The following is a 24316-nucleotide window of genomic DNA, read 5'->3' as shown; positions in this document are numbered from 1 at the left end:
CCCGCAAAGTAGCAATCCAGTGGGGCTCTTACCCTGTGCCAACACTGTAAAGCAAGGGGGTAGGTCAAATCTGCCACATAGGTAGGTCAATAGTGGATACAGCATCTTGGACAAGTACCACGGACAATTCAATTAGATGACCCACACTTCCAACACGTAGCGTGGTGAAGTATACCGAGGACAGTAGGTCCGCCAGCTCTCTTCTGTGATAAGGCGTGACACCAAACCTTTACCACTGTGCTACAGAGTGTATAGGAGTAAATAAAACACCCAAACGGCATCTCTTGTTTGTTGTACTCCGCAAGGGAGGAGTCTATATATTTTTTGTGAACGGCAATATAAGAACGAATTGAATAATTTGGAAGGGAATGACTATGGGGCCTTTTTTTTTTTTTTGAGGCAATAAATAAACAAAACAATCCCCAATTAATTAAAACACAACCCCCACCCAACAAACCAACAATTGACCCAGGTCTACAAGGGATAAGTGATCACAGATATGTGAGATGGCTAGCACATGCGCAGTGCATATTGAAGCCACAAAAAAAAAGGGAAAAAAGAAATAAATATTGAGATAAAATATTTATTATTGTTTCAATGTTTTTAAACAATAAAAACATACTCCACTGAAGGCACTAACAGAGCTGTACACCATGGGTTGCTCAAATAAACCAGACCACGTTTCCTTGTTATAATGATGCACGACTTTACCCAAGTGACGCCAGTAATACGTGAGAGGAAGCCACGTTACACTGCAGGTCATGTACAAGGATTAAAAAGCGTTTTCTTTTGTATAAGCTGAATTTATTCCCCTCAACAGGTGAAACAGTGACACAGTAGACGATCATGGAAGACTAGCAATGTCACCTAGCAACAACATTTAGAGAACACCTCTCTCAAAACGTGAAAAAGAATGGTTTCACTGAAGCAAGAAATAAATTCTTCAATAGCCAACATAACAAATAATGGTTGTATGAGCCAATGACATCCCTAAAGCACTTTTGAGGGGTGGCAGCCATATTGTGGTCTGAAGTAAGACTGATGAAGCAGCTTGTTAAGTCACAATAAAACCTGGTAGTTGAGAAATGGGACACTGGTTGCTACTTAAGCAACAAGCTGCATTTATATCGTTATTTATTATTATTACTATTATTATTATTAGCGGAGCCTATAGAATGGCTGCCTCAGTTGCGTGTACCAGCAAGGTCACTGGCTCCTAGTGAATGGAGAGTCACCTCCATTATATGGCCTGGGACAAGAGTCTTGTGTGTAAGACAACTCAAGTCTGTCTGTCTAATAGAAACACAATTAGGAGTATGGAAATTAGAAAATAAAATATTTACCTCTTGTATTAATGGCCATATCTGCTATTTTCTGGAAAGCGTCCAAAAAGGATCCGGTTACAATTGTCGTAGTTCTAAAACAAACAGAGAGAGAGACAGCGGTTAGTGTATATTATTGGCTTATAAAGCAGAAATTCAATTGAAAATATTGGCCTGTTTTTCCTTCTACAGCCCCAGCTGAAATATGTTGGCAAGCAAAATGACATTGCTTCATTTTCTAGAGACACTGTCAGACACAACAGGAAAATATAACTGGCATGTGGCCACCTGCTTAAAATGACAGGACTACCAAGTGTGTGCTAACTGCAGAAAATAACCTTTTAAGAGTTGATAATATTTTTCACTTTGTAAAGAAATGCAACAGGTATACAGTTCTGCAGCATCTGTTTATTTGTGTGCTAGATAGCAACAAAACAGTGCCTCGCAGAGACCAAACTATCATAAAAAGCGCAGAGGTGTTCTTGTATATACTAAGCATAAAACAATACATTTTTCATTCACAGTACACAAATTAAATGAAGACTATATTCTGAAAAGATAATTTACCTTAAGGAGTACACTGTATTACTCAATAAAAACAGTTTAGTAGACACGTTACATGGTGATGTCACAATTGGGGACATACACATTTTTTTTAATAGTGCGCACAATAGATGCTGTAAACCATACAACCCACATTCTGCCATTTTTCTATTTCCGTTAAGAAAATAATAAAGTAGCATGGTTCCTACTAGGGTCACAGCATATTTTGCAATGAACAGCTTTGGGGCCCATATACCGAAATGTCCAAGCAAAGAATTTCTTGTTGTGAGACTCAAGACAAGGCTCCAGTACTCTGCAGAGACTGTTCAAACAACATCCACATAATTTACAGGACAGACTATTGAAAAAAAAAAAATGTATCTGGTCTTTTTCTAGACTACAGATGCTAAGTGTTGGAGGCAGGATGTGCGACTGTGGATGACTTGGTTCTTAGGTTAATCAAAATAGGAGCCAAGCTCAGTACCAAAACACTGTGTTGCCATGGAATTATTGCCAGATGCTCAGATGATAAATCCTCCTTGTGACAAATGTAACCTGCTACCTACACAACGATTTCCTTAAATGAAGACTATAGGAATCATAACACCTGAAATTGTTGTGTTACAATTTTAAATATGAATATACAGGATTCCAGTGAATATATTTTGAGTGTCATTGGATCAGCATCACCATCTAGCATACATCTCTTAATGGCAGCTTGTAATTGGTAATCCCACTCACGCTCCTCCCCAGGGCTGTGAGAAGAACAGAGGCGACCCAGGAAAAATGGCAGCATGCTCTGGCTAAGGGGAGGAGCTTGTTATTAAAATGTTGCAGTATGCGTAGCTTTAAAAATGTATCCATTGTCTACAAATAGTGAAGGCAGCCATTCTGGGGGCTGAACAATGCTCAAGAACCTACCAACTCATTAGGAATCGTTGACAACATTGACGTACGAGGTATTGTGTGAAATGCAGATGAAACATGTTAAAAAAGCATGAGGTGAATCATCTCCAGCCTGTACCCTACAGGCTTTGGTTTACTGGCTTGCTTCTTTTATCAGTGCAGGTAAAATGTCACTCCTGCTGGGTCATATTTATATGCAAGTCCCGTGCCTAAAAAATCCTGGTTTGGCATCTCTGGGTATTAAGACCGGAGTCTAACGTAGAGCAGTGAAAGGAGATTACGTAACTTTCTCCATTTAATCTGTAGAAAAGCCCGCGGTTCATAGGAAATCATAATTGATTTTACCTGCTGCAAGCTAAAATTGCACAATTTACTTTTCCTGGTGAGAAGCAGAGTAAATTAAAGTAATTTTAAATTAGGCATTTCTAAGGGCATCTGACTAAGTTTTCCAGATTAACTGGTAAAACAACCTAACAAAGTAATCCTGCATGTCTGTGAACCTATTTCAAATTGAGCAACATCTAAATGGAAAGGTATGTCTTTGAATGATCCTTGGAATAAAGGATTCCTCACGCTTTGACACTGCTAACCATACTTTGGTTCGGTCTATGACAACTGTATGCAGTGAAATGTGTGAGGAGAAAAGTAAGTTATCAGTCGATAATAGAACAACCACTGGAACCAAGCTCCGCATTTGAATTACAAATATGTTGCGTTGTCGAGTTCAGTCAATGTACTGCAGCTTTTACATACAAGGTTACACTATGAATTCTTAATATTCTATCAACTTTTAAGTTTGTCCCTCCCAAGATGCATTTCGTTTCAAAATAAGCTAAATACAGCACTTTCTATGGGGTAAAAAAAGGATTACAACACCTCTTTCCTCAATTTCCTTTACATGAATGTTTACTTAACTAGTGCAAAGTCTGCAGTGACAGTGAGCAGGTTCCCATGACAATGTCTGGTGTTTATCCAACCTCCACTCCATCAAACAGCACATGCTATAGCTTCTTTACAAACATGATCATCTCCAGTGCACACATAGCGCGTGATTCATTAAGGAAAGCAAAGCATAAAGGAGCAACAAAACCATGCAGCATTGGAGGAGGAGGTTAATTTAAAATGTTGGTACAGATTTATAGTTGGGATAGAACATGTCATAGTTCAACTTTAAATGTCAGTGTAAGAATAAAGTTATCAAGTATTTATATGTGCTACATGAAAAAGCAGCCAGTATTTAGCTTATGTGCAAAATAATAAACTAATCTGCACTTCTCGCATTGTAACATGATTTGTCCAGGAAAATCTAACTTTTGCCTTACATGAATGAAGTCTCTCAATTAAAACAACGACTGGATAGTACTTAACGTGCACTAGTCAACTATTACTAGGAAATAGCTATGATAGCCGTCAAATCAACAGCCTTCCACTGCGCAGTGGTTGCATTCAACCCTTAATGCATACTTACTAACTCTCCCGGAATATCCGGGAGACTCCCGAAATCTGGGTCAGTCTCCCGGACTGAGAGAAGGCAATTCTCCTGATTGCCGACCGGCTGTGGAAAAGTAAATGGAGGGGGTGGGGCTTATTGGCGTCATGGAGGCGTCACTGTGCCCCGCCCCCTAGTTTTATTGGTCGAAAAGGGTGGTGACAGCATTGGCGGCGGGGCTAATGACACGATTCTTCGAGCCCCGCCTCCACACTCACCTGCTCCCCGGGACACAAGCTGCCAATGTTGCCAACTATGCATTAATGCTTGGATTATCTCCTATGCAGGAGAACACCCACAGAATGGGGTAAAAAGGTACAGAGATAACAACCTCTGTAGGACCATGTAAGAACATCTAAGCCAATAGTATTAAGGGGTGGATGATATGTAGGCTGTAGTGCAAACCTTTACTGATAAATAGATGGATATAGCTTCCTTACATATAGGCTTTAAGCTAAACACAAACCCTAAACAATTTTTTGATGGTAGTGTCACTTTAACAGAAAACAAACTTTCATCGCATCACTGTTTCTGTGCCAGACAGAATCCTGGCAGATGGCAGGGCAAAAATTCTAAAAAGGTGAGCATGCACTCTGATTTTGACAGCCAATTACACTATCTTAGCCATAACTTGCTGTAAATCTCAGTGTGCAAGTATTCCAAAAGAGCAGCCGAGCACTCCCGATCGGACCATGCATGCAACCACCCTCTCCAGAGTCTTCTTAGAGAGATTATATATATATATATATATATATATATATATATATATATATATATATATATATATATATATATTAATTTTTTTGTAAAATTTAGAGGTCAGGAAACAATGTAGAGGCACCTTAAGATTCACATTTCAAAAGTTCCTTAGTTTGAATTCCTCTCCCAGAAAGCTCTGCATCTTGAAGTGCTTTAGAGCTTGATCACACCGACACAACTACAATTAATATATTATTCAAGGAAACATTATACGCGCAATAAAATCATGCATGTTTTTTGTAGTATTGTTTTATTATCTTGCCGACAATGTGCCAACAAAGCCCACAGACTGTGCAAAGCCTGTATATATAAAAAAAAAAAATAAGTAACAAAAAGTGAAAATTAATTTAAAAAAATGAATAATTTTACATTTCAGTGCTCAATGCTTTGTTGAATTATGCCATTGATATTGAAATTCAAAGAAAGTGTGGTTACAAAACTCTACGAAAACAGATAAATAGTCTGCAAGGTCTCTAATCATTTTTCCATCTCTAAGTTAATCCTAGTCAAGACGCTGAAGGCTGTGGGCTGTCATGGGATTCCTGTTTTGGCGTATGGTGAATGACTTTCCGCCTGACCCACTTAATACAGTGCCTGTATCCAATAAACATTACTAACTTTATTAAGACATTAGGATTGAGAGAAACACTGGGTTGTAAACATTTGATAGCCTTTGAATACAATTGCTACTGGCTACTTTGGTAAAAAATTATTTAATATCCAAATATTACACTGATGTATGTTACAACACTTCCCTCCAAGGCATCTGACTCTACACTAAGGTAGCACAAGCATCAAAGGGTGAGTCAGTGATGACCTCCATAATCTTCATATTAGTCCTCTGTGTATACAAGGTCTAAAATAAATAATCCTCACTCACCATACACTGCCTATTTATTTTAGTATCTAACTAGTTGCCATGTACTCTCGTTACAATCATTCTGGGCAGGACAGAATAAATCTCTTTTGCATTAGAGCATATAATGCAAAAATAAATGTAAAGGAGACGGTAACAAGCCACAATAGCCGTCAAATCAGCCACATCAACAGCCTTTCACCAATTCTACAGTTAGCAGTATGTATATATATATATATATATATATATATATATATATATATATATATATATATATATATATATATATATATATATATATATATATATATATATATATATATATATATCCCTATCTTTAAAATAAATACAATGCACCCAGTCTTCAAGTAGAAGGTTTTTATGCCTCAAAATAAACGTTTACATGTTTAAGGTGGAGTTCCCCCCTTACAATTGTTATGTAAGCTACAGATCTTAAGAGATAAGTATCTGTCCAATAGTAAGACATGCGTACACTTTTTATGTTGGACTCTAGGGAAATGACACTTGCAGGCACTATAAGCAAAAAAATAAATAAATAAATGAGAAACAATAATTCTAAGCAAGAGGGAAATATTTTGATGCTATAATAAAAACTAGGATTTCTTACACTTTAAAAATGTAAATGTTTACATTCATTTTTATTTTTTTTTTAAAAAAAAATGTTTTATTTCCTGTGGATGATTGACCTTGCTGTATGGAGTCAAACAAAAACCATAATATCAGTCTCGCTGGAATTCCCTGTCTTTTACTGGCTGACCACGAACTTAACTATACAGTGGGAAAAACATCTGAAAATAGCAAGGTTCAGACACATGGAATGCCTGGGTCAGGATTAATGTAAAACATGAGACGTTTTCATGTGCATTTCTAATCCTCAAGTATTTTGAAACCATTGTTAAACATCTACATCTTTTTTTTAGTTAAAGGGACAGTGACATAAAATAAAAATGTTTTAACGTACTATGCCGTTAAACAGTGACCTAAAATCAATGTATGTGTAGGTCCACTGTGTCTCTACAAGAGCCTTGCAAGACACTCATCTCTTCGTGTGTGTGATATTTGTTGATCCATTCCATTGTCGGTATAGCATAGCTGAGTGGGACTACTTGGTAATGATTTTGGTTTAGGGGTGCCTTGAAAAATGATGGAGACCCTAAGGGTGCCTCGAACTGGAAAAGTTTAGGATCCACTGGCCTAGCTTCTATGTATCTGGTCTGATAAGTAAAAAAAAAAAACCCAACATGGACTCTTCCTAAATAACTAAAGCTGGTCATTCACATTACAATCCTACCTCTTAACTAGCACAACAGGACCACTGCCTAATTTGGCAACTCGCAAATATGGCCATGATTGACTTTATGCGGCTATTAAATGCTTGAGATAAGCAAAGGGAATACTCCCATGAGTCACTGGGATCAGTAAATGCTGTGGGAAGAAGATTTCATACACAGGCCGATAGTTGGCATTTTCCAATGTCTGATAATGATCCAATCCATTTCAATAGTATTATTGTGCGTTGGGAGTCACACACGATAGAGGCAGTTGTTTATATTGCAGCATGTGGCAAGTGTCAAAAATGGTGTTTTATCATGATTGAATTTACAAGAAATGGTAATTTTTCTAGTTTTAAGAAAAGCATTGTTTCGAAAAATTTATATACAGGAAGATTTCTGAAAGCAAACCTCAGTCAAATAAAAAAATATTAATATTTAGTAAAAATTAAATAGCATGACACGTATTGACTTCTGTACACAGCTTTAGTATGATAAAGTTCCAATAATGCGGAGCTACTGTTCCATGTTTTGGATAAAAGCTATCAATTTATAAAAAAAGAACTGTCTGACATTTTAATGAGATTAGCAATTCAACAAGTGTGCGGTTAAAAGTTCATGACATAAAAATATAAAACAACAATCTTTCTGAAGACCTTGACTACATTAATATGTAATCAGTCTGAGACAACATCCCTTGGCATGAAGAATTTGTACCTCAATCTTTGCCTATGTTGCTATGTGTATTCTCCATAACAGGGCAACTAGCGCACACCCGTAGCAGCGTTTATTGCAGGGTGGAGTTATAATGATCGGGTTATAAAAGATAATTACTTCCTAAACAACCGTGTCCTGATGCCTGGAACTGAACCTTGTGTGCTGGAAATATCCCTTTCCCAGGACTCGTTCTAAACTCATGATAACATCAACAGCACACCTTACATTATATCGGTTCATTAATAAGACACCGCACAAGAGCAATCTGAGAAAATATCCTGTAATCTGAATAGTGTGAAACCATGTAGCTCTATACCAAGGCCAAACAAATCCCAGAAGCCAGGTAGCCACAATAAAAACTATACAGCTGTAACCTCTTTGGGACATTATCAATAGATTATTATGAAGTTCTTTATCTAGCGTTTACATATTCCGCTGTGCTTTAAAGACAATCATTCATCATCAATTAAACAATTCTACATCAGTCCCTGCCCCAGTGGAGCTTACAATATATATCCCCTCCTACACAAAGACACCACTTGGAATCATTTTTGTCAGCAGTCAATTAACCTACCAGTATGTCTTTGACATGAGAGCACCCAGAGGAAACCCACACAGACACGGGGATAACATACAAACAGGTAGGGGTCCTTGGTAGGAGCACACCCATGACCTCAGTGCTAAAACAGTGCTAACCACTATGGTGCTGCCTAAAAATGGATCAGTCTCTGATCTGATCAACTAAAACTAGATCAGGCAGTGACAACATACAGCTGAATCCTCATTAATTGGTCAATTTACAGGATGGCCGTTTTCACTGTGTATTTATGACAGGTCTACTATGTTTATTATTGTCAGTTCTAAGGCTGTGTTATGTTTGTATAAACTGGTATATATGACTATATATCCCACGGACCTTGTGGTAAGTTGGAGGTTAGAAGAGGGCATTCAGTGCGGCGGAGGGCAGTATATGATTGTGTATAAACCAATGTGGTTATATGCCTCATTAACACTCTTCAGCTGATGCAGTGAGTACTACGCCAGTTTGCGCAAAATTGCTCTGTGCAAGCCCAGAAAAGCTGGCGCACACATACCCACTCATGCAGATTTCTGCAATTCTGTACTTATGCCTGGGTCTGTGGGAAGGAGGCATCTAACGTAGGCAGAGTACAGCAAAGGGCAATTGAGAACAGATGCAGACTGGGACAAAGAAGCATATGCACGTGAGAAAGCCATTTCCACTTGTGATTGGCTGCTAGACAATGCCCTGCTTACGGTGATTAGCAATTTCTGTGTTGTGCGGGCATATGTTATATTTTTGTGTGCGTTTAAGCAAAGGTTTTAGCAGTTTCGTAGATACCTAATGGTGAATGAGCTAGCTGCAAAGAAAATAAATGGAAAAAAACCATGGGCGCAAATGGGACGCAAGTGTATGCAATGTCCCACATATGCTACAGTTACGACCAGCATGCATCTTAAGCTGCCGCTTTGCATCTGGACACATCTGTGGATTTTTTTTAATGGACAACTCAGTCCCCACTCTCTGTATACATCTCTAGCAAGTGCAGTTTTACCAATATCTGTCAGGATAGAGGCTGGAGACACCCATTAGATGTAATTAAATGCAACAACTAAAAGCCACGGTAATATCATTGTTTATAATTATATGAATAAACATACTCACTTTAACTGTGACTGTAACTTTATAGCTTTGCTGATGAAATCTTCCCAGGTAGGATAACTGGTCTGAAATAAAACCACAAAAAAAAAACATGTATTAAAAGGAGAGCAAGACGTGAGTTGTGATGTGAAACAATATTATTACTATTATTATTAATAATAATAAATATACACACACAGATATACACACACTACAGTATTGTGGAGAATGTTATGTGCTCATATAACAAAATATACAGAATGACCGAAAGAAAAACAAACAGATAATATTTTTCAGATATAGATTAATGTGTTGAAGATGTATCCACTGAGAATTACAAATTTGGTGGCAAAAAAATCTGGTTTCTAAGGAAAGAAGGGAGACAAAGTTGACTTATTTATGGCATCAATAATTATTAATTATAGAGGGAAAATTTTAGAATTTTCTTAATGGGGCAATATTAATTTATACTTTTCCTAAGGGGAAATATCAACATAAAATTTTCTTAAGGGGCAAAATGAATATAAATTTAGGGGCAAATCAACAAATTAATTTTAAGTTGAGATGGCAATTCCACAACTGGTGCTTTGAAAACATGTGATTTTATGCATAGTTTCGCCTTTAGACAATCTCACGGTTTTCAAAACGCACATAATATCGCCCAAAAAAAATAAAAATAAATATGTGGTTTTGTGAAGCTGCATTTTAGGAAATCTCCTCCCAAAACATCAACATCTCAGTACAATGTTGTCTGCTGGTGGGAAGCACCTTGGCCAATCTGCAGCAATAACACTTTACCATCTCTGGCCTGGGGTTCTGAGGATTATGGGGAGTTCATGTAGTAGAAAAGTGATCTTTCAAACCATGGAGGTCACAAGCATGGAACAAACCATGGTTCTATTAAAAAGGGAATAGGTTCTGGATGGAAGAAATATTTTAGCAGGATTTCCCTTTTCTTATTTTGTACCAGTTACAACATATTTTTTTTTTAACTTTTCTACACATTCATCCAGAACACATTACTCCCAAATCCTTGTTACTTCTCCTTTCACCCACACCCAGAGCACACCAGTTGCATAACCATTTCCCCTGTGAATCACTGAGAACATATCTTTCTTTAGATTTACATCCAGTAATTGAAATGTAAAACATAATTATACCAGCATAACAAGTTAAAGAATGTAAAAACTACCGCTAGTAAAATATAACAATGGCCAAACCTTGGCTGCTGTCAGTATTACAGGTATACATTAGACACACGGAATATGAAACATAGTAACATTAGGAAGCTTTCAGCAAATCATAAAGGTTAAAAACACATGATTTTTTTAATTTCAGATAAATACTTATCACACAGAAGTCATTCAGATATTAGAGAGGTAAGGCTTGTAAGCACTTTAATGATGGATCATGAAGTCGGCTTGTTTCACCTTTTGGTTTCTCTGACATTTGATTAAACTGCTTTGGGCCAGTATAGTTACCAGTATTGACAAGCACTGATGCTGTGGGCTAGGTTAAAGTGCCATAATTATGTACCCTTACACTCTCTAAATGTTACATTTTAGTCCACAGCTGCACACGAAAACCCTTGGGGCCACAGCTGCATTTAAGTTATTTATGCAATGGTGTTACTAAAATTATTTGTATAATTGCAGAGAGTAAACTCCCATCAATTATTTCTCATTAATGGAAATGTTTTTCTTAAATCTAAAATGGAAGCAATTAAAGTGCTTCCAAATGGTGCCTTAAAAAAAAAAATAATCGACTTACTTACATATTTTGTATACAGGATGTTTTTTTTCCAAAACACTGCAGCAACAGAAGGTATACACATGCTCACAGCCAGCTAGCGTTACCCCTCACAGCCAAGGAATTCAGGATTATACCTAAGGAACTGTCAAGTAGCAACATACAAATCACTGCTCATTTGTCTCTACTGGTCAAATATGCAGCTAGACGTGTTGGATTTCTAGCACGAATACCCAAATGGTAAACAGCCATTTTTGATCTTGTTAGAGCTCATCGGTGCAGGTTATGGCCCAATGGCTTATGTAATCTAGTGTTTGGAGAGTACCTTAACAGTGCATCTATTAGATTATAGTAAGTATGCAAGAAAGAGCGTAAACAAAAAGATATTCACAATTCACATATAGTTTACATAAATGAGCGTTATCCCACGGAACCAAAGAAGAATTACATTTTAACCAAGGAATTGTGGGTAGAGACATACAATGTGCTCTTTACTTTTGGCCAAAGAGGCTTTCGCATCTTCTGGTTTATTAACATGCATATAAAGTCATAAATTCCCTAAATCTTTGAGTCTGTAGTTTGAACTGTGCAAAATATAATGCTAAACGTCAGTATAAACCTACTGTCTTGCTCTTCACTCACACACCAGCAGGATCTTTGCACAGATTTTCCAAAGAAATAATTTTAACAGTTTTAAATTACTACTTAATTTACAATGTATTTGTATACAGGATGCCAGTGTGTCCATGTAAGCAATGTTTAGGTAGACTTAAAAGCTACCGTTTGAGGCCTGTAAGTTTATGACGGAGTAGTTTTTGCATTCGTTGAGCTATCCCCCGACTTGGTATGTGTCACTGCCTGGGACAAAGTGTAGCAGACACTTGTTGATGACCGCTGAGATGTCATCCTTAATCTTAAACTGGCTTGTTCATAAATCCATGCATGGGTCTGCCGGTTCAACTTGGACAGCTTATAACCAATCATGTGCTTGCATTGGTGGCCAAACATGTAAGTAGTTTTATTAAATAAGTCTCGGACAAATCTAAGTCACTTATGACATCATATGATGATGTCACAATGCGCGCGCAGCTGTGTGTGACTTAGCAGCAGGTGATCAATAGAATTTAGAAGCAGAGCAGGAGCTGTACAAGACTTTATTTGAAGTGTGCTAGTTTTATGTAACATGTGTATGCATGTGAATGTATTTCACACACCCATGCACATGGGAAAACAGCAAATTACACAAATGTCAATAACTTGCCCTTCAGATTTATTCACGGCAAGGCTAAAAATACTTGTAGAATGTCCCAAAAGACATGTTATAAATAAGGGAGAGGGTATTTTCATGGCAAGCAAACTGTTAACACAGCAGTCCCAGCACATCACACAAGACAATAAAATGTCTTCCTAGTACATTCCAGCCTATAACTAAGAATATACTCTATAGCAGCTAGCGGCCATCTGCAGCTGCAATACACTCCATGTTAAAAAAAATAGTTTTCCAACTGTCATTTCCTCTTTATAATAAAGACTTAAAGCAGTTCTAAAAATGGAAACGTGGATTTGTTTTCATGCCCTTAGAACAAGAAATCCCAATAGCTAATTCTAGGCTCCTTTCGCAGCTGCAGTTCAGACACTAATCGCTTGATCGTATGAAATTCGCTTTTTGTGTACGTTTTGGGAGTGTACAGTGATTTTTAATTTCCACAAAACTGGAAATGCTAACCTAAAGTTCAAAGAATGTTTTCTGCATCTCACACATGTAATGAATCCAGGATTCCTTGACGTATTACAGAATCTCCTTATAACCTACAGATGTCACAATTGCTATCCTGTCATAGACATGTTTGGTTGCCAGCTGAACCTTCTTCTTAGACAGGATCAATCGCTTCATTTAGAACTTATAAAACAAATGCATTTGTTCAGGGGGAGTAAACTGCAGCATGCTTTCCTATCTGTTCCAATCATAAATCAACCTTGTGGGAGGGAGGGAGGGAGCTGCATTTTTAAATACTACAGAGACAGGTAGTAAATAAGAAAACAATGAAACAGCCTTTTTGCTTAGAGTGAAAAACACACATTCCATTTTCAATGCAATTCCTTACATAAATGTACTTTTATTTATCTGCAAACTTTAAATGCCAAAAAATTTCTCCCCTCTGCATAAACCGACGTCTTCATTGTTTTTAGAAACTACCCCAATACCCAATGTGGTGGGGAAGGGCACATGACTGTGTAGAAAACATGCGCCCGGTTGTGTTCTATTGGCTCTATTACATACAAGCAAAGGACCACACCCCATTTCACCAACGCTTTACCGCAAAGTAATCATTTGAATAAAATACTAAATTCATATTTCAGTAGTTGCATATTTATCACATTGTTGAAGCCACATTATGGCAGAGGGCAACAAGAGTGATAACAGACATCTGTCTCATTCACTATCACACAGAGGTGAAGCTGACATAGCTATCTGCATTAGATAACCTCCCACTCACACACCTCACCCAGTCTAGGGAGGCTCCAGGTAAGCTCAGGTTCTTTAGTTAACTTTGGAGATACACCTTCCAATGCAGTCACACAGCATTCCTCCAAACCAGTGTACAACAAGACTGCAGCCAGAATATACAGCTCAGTCACAGGAAATCAGTAAAGGTAAACAAATGCATACTAGTGTTGGCATATACAGCAGCAACACATTGTCCTTTGTCTGTGCAAAAAATGGGTGTCAAGCAAGTTGCAGGAGTCGGGTGGGGATAGTAATTCGGATGTCTCCAGCTTCTGTCAGAGCCTTGATAATTCCAACTTTACTGTATGCATAGAACATAAATGCTTTGCATATAGGTAAAACAGGTATAATACAACTACATATAAAGCATACTCCGTACAGTGTTGGTCTTAAATAAGCTGGATTCATGTACTCCCATTCACGTAGAGGTGGGTGTCACAACCTTCCCACCCCAGTATGTCAGGAGCCTTACATCACTACTCTATTATTAAAGCATAGCTGCAGAGTTGACTGAAAAATGGGCGCTAAGCAACAGCAGTGCAATCACAAACAGCCAATCACAAGCTAGTGCTCCCGCAAATATAAACTCTCAGGCATATTTTCCCCGGCCTGCATCCTTTCGCAATAACATGCACACTCCCTTACTGTACTCGGCCTACGTTAGAGCACCCGTGGTCATCTCTCCAGGCGCAGGTTGGCATACATGGCAGAATCTCTCATATCTACATAGTATTCACTCTGCATCAGCCCCTTAATGTTCTGCACCTTCGTCATGTAATATAATGTTATTTACCCATCAAAAGATCTTAATTTTTTGCTTCAAAAATCAAAACAGAAAGCTATATCTTGTACCACAGCAGATCGAAAAGTGTCTAAAATACATGAAAATGTAATACACCGAATGTAAGCTTCAATTACCTGCAGAATGGCACTTAATCTAAGTTGGCAGACATGCCATTACTTAGTTCATTCTACGGTTTATTTTAGTTCTCAAATGCTCAGATCCCTAATATTATTCCATCTGTAGCCATATGGTTCACAAAACAAACCAAAAGCAAAATGCAGGATAATGATACCAGGAAGAGACTCAACTTCAAATAGATCTTAACGTTCAGATTTCTATGCAGCCCGGCTGACCAAATTAAAAAAAGGTTTCCTTCCTCAGGAAAACCAAAGCTTATTTGCCCGACATAAAAAAAAAAGAAAAGACACAATGTGAACAAGAATTCCGTCATCTGGAATCAAATTTAAGCAGTAGCATGCGGCTGTTCTATACATGGTACACGCAACAAGTAGTTTTACATGACCGTTCAATGTAAAGTCTCCTTGAGATAAATGTAGAATGCACTGACAGGAAATACAGCCAGAGATGTGATATTTGAAGCCCTGTAACATTAGCAGTTAAAAGTATCAAAACAAAAAAATGAAAGCTTTAAGCCTACCCATTAAAGAGTCAAAAATATAAAAAGAAACAATTCCATCCACAGCAGTTCCACACAGTTGCATCCACATAGAAGCCTGTGGCAACTAGAAAAGTAAAAATAGTCATGTAATATGGCAGTTAAGGTTTAAAAAGTCCAAAATGAACCTCAAATTCTGTGTAATACAAGAAACAAATGTATATTTTGACAGGGTGCGGACAAACAAAGGAAGTGCATGGAAGTCATTCTGTCAAGTTTAGGGGTATACTGATGTCCACCTTTGTACATCCTGGAAAATATTGAATTCCTAACCAGAGAAGGAGAAATGAGGGGCTGCATTAGCTTCGTTGGCCTGATCAGTGAACAGACACTATCTTTGTATATGCAACAAACTAATGTTATGTGGGTGAGCAAGCAAAGCCCAGCTCTAAGAGCAGGCGTGTGCGCCCCAACAATAAAGGCCAGCCAGTGTATCTTGGGGATTAATACGAAACTGAATGGTGTAAAGGGACCAAACCGGAATTCCCACTGGGCAAATGTGCCCGTGTGATCAAAACCTTACTTAATTTACAACTAAATCAGAGCTGGATGAAAACCAGGCACAACACTGTCTGACAACAAGACAAGCCCACTGGCATATGATCTGTCACCAGATGTGCTGACACCTGGACAATGCTTTCCACACAAACATCTGTCTGGAGGAGGAGGGTTAAATGACAAACATGGAGGTAATAAAGGGACACACAACACACAAGTGTGATAGTATTGCCCTGATCGCATTAATGTAGTGGCAATGAGCAAAACTGGACTGCTAAAGATATATAGGAAGAGATACTGGGGTATATTTACTAAACTGCGGGTTTGAAAAAGTGGAGATGTTGCCTACAGCAACCAGATTCTAGCTGTCCTTTTGTAGAATGTACTAAACAAATGATAACTGCAATATGATTGGTTGCTATAGGCAACATCTCCACTTTTCAAACCCGTTTAGTAAATATACTCCATTGTGTTACCACGTACACCCATTATTGGTTTCCACACAAGACTGCAGAGTTTGACTTGCTAGATGTGTAATTGTCCGTATATTAATATGGTGCAGAAAGGAGAGATAGAGACTCACCATCCCGACATAAGTGGTGCTGTGAAATTGTCCTTGCATACAAAATACTAAGTGTGTCTGTACTGCAATAGTTTTTGTATACAACGAATCAATACCTGGCGGTATTAAGCTGAGAGTTTTCCGTCGGGTTTGAAAAACCAATCAGATTCTAGCGATCATTTATTTAGTGCATTCTACAAAATGACAGCTAGAATCTGATTGGTTGCTATAGGCAACATATCCACATTTCAAACACGCCGACAAACTCTCACCTTGATACATTTACACCCTCGTGTAAAAAAATTGCAACTTTGAGAAAAAGGGAGTTTGCATCAATACACGCTCTCATATTTCATAATTTGCATGTATGTAATAGCACAAACATTTGAAATAAACATTTTACCAGAACTCTTGAAATTCGACTGAAATGTTATGTCTCAATCACTTACAATGCCACATGATTTTGACACAGGGTGGAGATTATTTTTTTAGCCACATGATTCACGCTTATCTATTAGCAAACAGCACACAGAGAAGTACAGTTGTCTGAGTCACATTTAGGAACCCATGATCCATATATGAGTAAGCCAAGATTAATGACCAAAATATGAGCCCATCTAAACCGTTGCTTTAGTAATTTTATCAACATTACAAAAACGGCTCCTGCAAGTTTAAATGATTTTCAGACTGGTCTTTCCCTACAGGATTTCCCTATCTATAGGTTTTTCACACACAGAGAAACATGTTTTCTTGTGTAAATGTGGTTGTGTGCAAGATGATTCCACATATGTAACAGGCTTTCCGTCTACAACTGGCCTCGCAAGAGAAAAAAAACCCAAAATCTTAAATCTATAAAAATTGGACATGACCTGCAGACAGTTTTTGCTAACCCACATATGTATTCCACCCTTTCATTACTCTTTGGAATCAGCCAGCACATAGTTCCTGGCTACAATAGGTGTATTTCCTAGTCACAACTACATAAGACTACAAATGGGACAGGATATGCTGCCAGACTCATTTACAAAGTAAAGAAAATTAGTCAATGGAAAGAAACTCTGAATGTGAAATGAGAAGATAGGAGTAAATCATTTGGAAAAGAAAATATTTGCTATTAACCACCTTTTTTCATGCATTTCAATAAAGGGCACCTTTACCACTGCTGCCCATGGAACAGTTGTAGCGGCTGTGTCCTGCACCAGGAATTAAAATAATCTAAAACGGCGGCAGGATGTAAGCGGTGATACATGGAAAACACCACTGATGGAACACTTATTTAACATCTGTTAAGGTGGAAAAGTGTTTTGATGGAACAACTTGTCATCTTGTACTCTGTCTCGTCCATGTTTAAGAGGGGAAAAATAGAGGCATTATTTAACCAATTTGCATCTGAATCTACACAGAGAATAGTGTTCTTTCTGGGAGTACTGCTGGGGAATATCCTCTCTACCCAATAAAATACCCCCATGCCATAGCATCTCAAGCCCAGAACGTATTCAACAATACACCTAACCCATCATCTACTTACTCTCAAGGCAACTTGAGTTCAGCTACTTTCCTCACGGTCATGGGGATGCTATGCATGAATACCTACATAGGAAGGCTTCTTAAAAACAAAAACAACAACAAAATCACCAGTAGTACGCCGCTTGCTTTCTCTCTGAATCTGGGGCACTGAGCCACCTTCAACGTAGAAAAGACATCCAGTTAGGTGATTTACCTCATTTTTCAATGGTTGCTATGGAACGTGTTCCTGTTTAGCCCTCAGGTGTAACTAAATTAAACTAAGATATTCATATTCCTGCCCTTTCAGCTTTGCTCTCTGGGCAGTTGCTCCTCTCACACAGCCAGTGGAAGAGGGGAAGTGATGTAATACCAGGGGAGGAATTAATATTAAAGAACAAGATTAATGAGAGGATGGCAGGTCAACGAGTGAGGCTTAACAATGATGCAATAAGAGGTTATTGAAGAGGAGAGTGCTATGGATGGTCATGTGGATGGGTATTATGATTATAATGATGAAGAGGCGATGAGGTTGGGGACATGATTGAGAAAGCGATGAAGGGGACATGATGATAGGGAGATTATGAGAAGAGGATGATGAGGGTGCAGGGAGGATAATGAGGAGGGGGTGAATAGGTCTGGGAAGGGAGAGAGAACAGAGAATTAACTTGACTTGGTGTTAGAGGGGTGTGCTGTGTGTAAATAGGGCAAGGGCTATATAGAACATAAAAACATTTTAACATTTGCCTTATTCCTACATTTTTCTGCTAACCCTAGATTCTGAAATATTTATCATTCCCACAGCCGATGTTGATCCTCATTATGTGCAACCAAAAAAAAAACAAGTTAAAGGCTGTATTTTGGAATTACAGGATACCCAACCCTGTGACTACAAAATACAACATTCAAAATTGCATTTTATTTCTGGCGGCAAATCACTTTGGTAATTTGAGGTGACAGAGGCTACAGCCATAAGTCTCACCTCTAGTGACGGGTTGCAAGACACTGACTGCTGACATAAGAACATGGGCCTCTAATGTTAGCAAAATAATGACAACTGCTTGGTTAAATCCCCTACACCAAACCTGCCTTGTCAATCAATCCCTTGACATCAAAACAATATCTCATGGTCATTTGAAATATTTAGGTGTTCAGTATTGTAGTGAGCACTCTACCTTCACATCACTTCAATTTATAGTCTAGTAAATACCACCTGCAACTTTTACTAAATACATTACTTTTAAAGGCGTTTTACTATGTAGATTCATTCTGTCATTTTCAATCACCCGGCACATTACTTTCAAACACGACTCAAAGCCTTTTGCCAAATATATTTGTACCCAATGCAGAAATAAGAGCTGTCACATAATGCAGAGCAACAAAAGCAAACAACTCTGGTGATCTAAACACAGAGCTGAAAACCACAGGTAGAAAGACAACGCAATATACTTGTTGGCAAGATAATAATTTTCTTTGAGTGTACAAATTTAATATAGATCCGGTCTTGGAAAGGTTTTGGTCACCGTAGACACAAGTTAAAATACTGCATTTTGTCTTTATAGCAGCACCACTTAACTGGTGTCTGGCCAAGTTTGACAAAAATTTTGCCATGTGTGTGTTAAAAAGCGATTTTGGTCCATAACACTCAAATAGGATATATACAGCCCCATAAACAATGAGTGCAAGATATTCAACTGAACCCCCCCCCCCAAAAAAAACCCCAACACATTACAGAGGTTTTGTCATGGAAAGTTAGTCAATACTTTCTGATAATGAATCATGTGTACATCCGCTTTTAAAAAGGAAGATTTCACAATTCAATGCCAATATTATTTTAAAATGTGCACTGTCAGCGAAACAATAGATCAAAGTTGTAATCCATTAGAACTTTTAGAACACAAACTTACAAACAATAAGCACCTCCATGGAGAATTCAAATTAGAAAAAAAACCAAAAACAATTCACAGGCTAATTATTGGTGTACCTTCATTCTAATTAAATCAGAATTTCAATTGCAGTTCACAGAAAGGACGCACTGGGTAGAACAATGTACAAGTCTTAGTCTGGGTGTGTATGCCCCTTACAGTACCCTAAACCACCTGGGGCACCATCATTGATGGACAACTGCAGCCAGCAAGCAGCTGGGAGTTTAAAAGCCAGAACTGACATTTTTGAATTAATATGTCTATTTTTTATGGGTATAAAAAGGTGTGCAATTAAAAGATATTACATATCTACTGTATCTGTGCTGACCATTCTAAAAATATATTGCAGGTCTCTGGTAGTTAGTCTGACAGAGAGAATTTAACAAACTAAAATAAAAGCAGTGTGTAGAATAGGAAAATGTGACATTTATTTTGGGTCAAGTACATAAATTACTATATTAAAAAACAAATAAAAAAACAAACAAAAAAAAAAAAAAAACACCTCAACAGAAACATGGTCTCTCCTTTACTATCAATATAAATACAGATAGATTACACCGATTAGGATGATGCTTTAATACAACTCCTCTCAAGATACAAAGTTATTGATAAGCTTTTCCAATGCCATGCAGTAAAACCTCAAAACCTAAGACTATAGATAAGGGATAGGCAATCTGAAACACTTCAGGGGAAGCTCTCTAGCCTTCAGAAGGGCGTCACATGGCCCTTAATCTCAGTAATAAATTAAAACAACACATTTAATCAAAGAAAGAGATACCCATCTGTAATAACATATCGGCAGCTGCTTTAGACCAATATTACAAACTATAACAAACAAATCTGACAATAAAGTGGGAAGGCCTGGAGGGCCGCCTGTTGCCCGTCACTGGTCCAGACTTCCATTTTGTTATTTTATGGTTCTTGAAGTGTTCCACCCATTGGGCATGCCAAGATAAGCAGGTTTATCATGTCAGGTTACCTTAGTTACTTCAGCACTGGAGGGAGAATTGGGATTGAAGCTCACCACAAACAAACACCATTACTTGCATCATGTGACTTGTGTCACATATTTATTCTTGAAGAACAGTAAGGCTGTGTACACACTACAGAAATTTTCTCCCAATGTGTAAAGCTGGGTACACACTACACAGTTTTCAACCAATAATCGGGTCCATCAGCCGACATACGACCGCTCGTTCAAAAGTCGGGTCAGTGTGTGTAGTGACACGATGGTTGAAAGTCTGCCCAAATGGACGATTGTCGCCTCATTTGGTTGGTCGTACCGTTTAATATTTTCGTTCCAATCTCGTTTCCGCTGTGTAGTGTGTATAAACTTCCGACCGATCCACAACAGTGAGTATGAAATTACAGTCATTGCTCACGACAACATGGCTGTAAAAAGTCGCTAACCGGACGTCCGCTCTTCCCTTTATCGTCCTAAACAAGGCTAGTGTGTATGCAGTCCATGGACCGAGCGATCGGACCATCGATCGCATGTAAAATCGCTCGGCATAAAAAGTTGGTGGAAATTTCTGTAGTGTGTACCCAGCTTTATCTAGAAGGATTTTACCAACAACTGATTTACAAACACTGTAGTGTGTACCCAGCCTAAGGAATGCTTGCTGCAACTTAAATAATCACAAAGGGATTTCAAAGCAGGCGCTTCACCTACACACTAGGCACAGCCTGCCAATTTGTAGGTTAAACCAATGTTCAGCCTATCAATTTACTAGGAACTAAGGGACATCAGTAACACTCTCCAACTGAAAGTACATAAACTGCATTTTATTGTATAATAAATTACAAATCTATTTTTTATGGCTCCAAGAAAGGTGTAATTGCATAGAATCTATGACTGGATAAGTGATCCATTTAATAAAATGACAAATTACAAATATAGTTATTGAAATATGAATCAGATATAAACATATTACAGGATTTACTGCAAGCAGAGGATGAGTAGTAGTCATCTGTATTATTTCACATGTGAATAGCAGAACAACCTGCATATTACATGTATTTATTGGCAACACATAAGGACCAATATACAGTATTTACAGAAAATTGTTTATATATTATGCACTGATAAACTCACAATGGGGAACAGTTAAGAAAGCTAGTGCACACCAGAACGTTGTGATGCCCATTAGCATCCAATCACCTTCTAACTGTAGGCTTGTTAGTTAATTAAGGAAACAGTCTTTGGCGTGATTATATATATATATATATATATATTTATTTATATTATACACACATACATATACACACACACACACACATATGTATATATACCAGTGGTTCCCAAACTGTGCGGCGCGGCTCCCTGGAGTGCTGGCGATCTCTCAGGGGTGCTGCGGTCAGGGTTCATGGTAAGCAAGACGGGGGACTACTTGATAATTCATTTGGCTTAGGGGTGCATGGAAAAAAGTTTATGGAGACCCCAAGAGTGCATCGAACTGAGAAAGTGTGGACTCCACAGCCATATCCAATGCACAGCATTGCACACTTTCTGTTGTGCCATATAAATATATATGTCTCAGACCTGTAGGCACATAATTGATGACTAAAAAGAGTGACTAAATTATAGCATTCCAGGGCAGTGCTCTTTACGTGTTTGAGCAAAACCTTTGTCCACCTTGGTTTGGTTTTGTTGTGCCTCCCTACCACAGGTTATTACAGCTGATCACCCACAGAAACAGACAGGCGCTTGAAAAGCAAAGCCTGCAGATTGATTATATGTACATAATCATTGTAAGCACTGACAGGCTGATTAAAACAGTCACAAGATTTTCTTAGTCTTGGGTATACACATTTTATGTTACAACTGTAAGGGGCCCATACCAATATAATATATGTAAATTCATTATATTGCACACTAGGCTTGATGACCTGATTCAGACAGGCAGCAATATTGTTCATGATCCTCTCCTAGTATACATGCTATTTGTATACACTTGGAAGTACACAGGAGAGGAGCACTGACATCACCACGGCCTGCATGAATCAGGCAAGCAGGACAAGTATACAGGAGATTGTCATGGGACTGGTGGAGGTTCCAGAACCCTGTGTATCAGACAATGACACAACGAAAGAAAGCAAGAATCAATATTAAAGGCTAATATAGTGAACTCCATCCAATACTAGATTTTTAAAAATGTGGAGTTCTTTAAAGAGAAAGCAGACGGTGGTCACGCAAGTGTAGTAGATGTGGAAGGCTTCTACATGGGTGGGTGGAGTTCAACATGGCTTCCAAATGGCCAAGCCACGGCTGCTACTAATCATAAATCTCCAGGAACTGATGTCTGGAGAAACGAATATTTAAATAGTATTAGTATATTTAGTAGTTATTACATTTCTACCACCATTCAATATCAACTTCAGCATTGTATCCTCACTAGATTTCATTTTTAAATACACATTTATTCCATTAAGGCCAATGATTAATTTATTTAAGCTAAAAACTGCTGCCTGCAATTTTTTTTCCACCCTATTTCACAATGCGGCAGTGTAAAGATGGCCGTTTGCCTACGTAGATTGTTCATAAGCCCACACACAAATCAACTGTCTCCAGCCACGCTTTCTGGAAAAACAATTTGTCTTTGTACTTTTTAAAAGTGGGACTAAATCATTTTGAAATGCCAAGAGGTCTTTCTGGAGCTGGGGAAATAATTAGAGCTCACCAAGTTGTCACAAACAAAATGTTCCTGCAAAAGAAAAGCTTGTAATATATACACACACAAAGCAATATGCGAGTGGAGAGCTCTTGATGTCAAATGGTCTCCACTCTCCTTTTTTTCTTTTAATATGTACCGTATTTCCCCATGTATAAGACGCACCTTTTTCCCCAAAATTTTGGGTCCAATAACTGGGTGCGTCTTATACAGGGGTAGTAGCACTTACCCTGTCAGATGACTCCTCTGTCCGGTAAAGTCTTCTCTCCGTCTGATCCTGATGCTGGAAACCCGATTAAGGTCCTCTCTGCGATGTCCGGATGTCCTTTCAGGACCTTGACAAGGTCCTGAAAGGATTGTCAAGGTCCTGAAAGGACATCCGGACATCGCAGAGAGGACCTTAATCGGGTTTTCAGCATCAGGATCAGACAGAGAGAAGACAGAAGACTTTACCAGGCAGAGGAATCATCTGACAGGGTAAGTCAGAATTCACTATAGCGTTGTGTCTCCTCTGTATAAGCTGCACAAATAGTTAATGTTTATCCTCAATTTTTCACATGATTTATATAGGTGCGTCTTATACAGTGGAGCGTCCTATACATGGGGAAATACGGTATATAATGTGCGAGAATATTAAATATAATAACCAATGTAACGCAGCTGTTACAGCCTCTGTATCCATTTCAATTGTGAAAATTCAATGCTAAAATGTTAAAAGCATCATGGGAAAAAATAAACACATTGTGTCAACAATTGCACTGAACTCAAGTGGGCCAAAGACTGTTACGGTAAGCTGGTCATACAGTACGTTTTTTTTTTTTCTTTATTCAATATTCTACATAGAATCTAATTCAAAAATTTTAGATACCACCGTAATTTATGCATCTAAATAAAT

The 24316-nt window shown here is 38.1% G+C and overlaps 1 protein-coding gene across 2 annotated transcripts in view; it reads right to left on the bottom strand.

Annotated features, from left to right (window-relative positions):
• Window positions 1-24316, bottom strand: part of LOC142094877 (protein MTSS 1-like) — a 93694-nt gene that overhangs the window by 52633 nt on the left and 16745 nt on the right. For both annotated transcript variants that reach the window (XM_075177462.1, XM_075177463.1), the window contains exons 2-3: window positions 9569-9630; window positions 1344-1417 (exon numbers count right to left, since the gene is read on the bottom strand). In XM_075177462.1, coding sequence (XP_075033563.1) covers window positions 1344-1417; window positions 9569-9630 — 136 coding nt within the window. The remainder of the gene's footprint in view (window positions 1-1343; window positions 1418-9568; window positions 9631-24316) is intronic.

The sequence above is a fragment of the Mixophyes fleayi genome, chromosome 6, assembly GCF_038048845.1.
Source record: "Mixophyes fleayi isolate aMixFle1 chromosome 6, aMixFle1.hap1, whole genome shotgun sequence".
In the NCBI taxonomy this organism is placed as follows: Eukaryota; Metazoa; Chordata; class Amphibia; order Anura; family Limnodynastidae; genus Mixophyes; species Mixophyes fleayi.
This window is presented reverse-complemented; position numbering and strand designations above follow the sequence as displayed.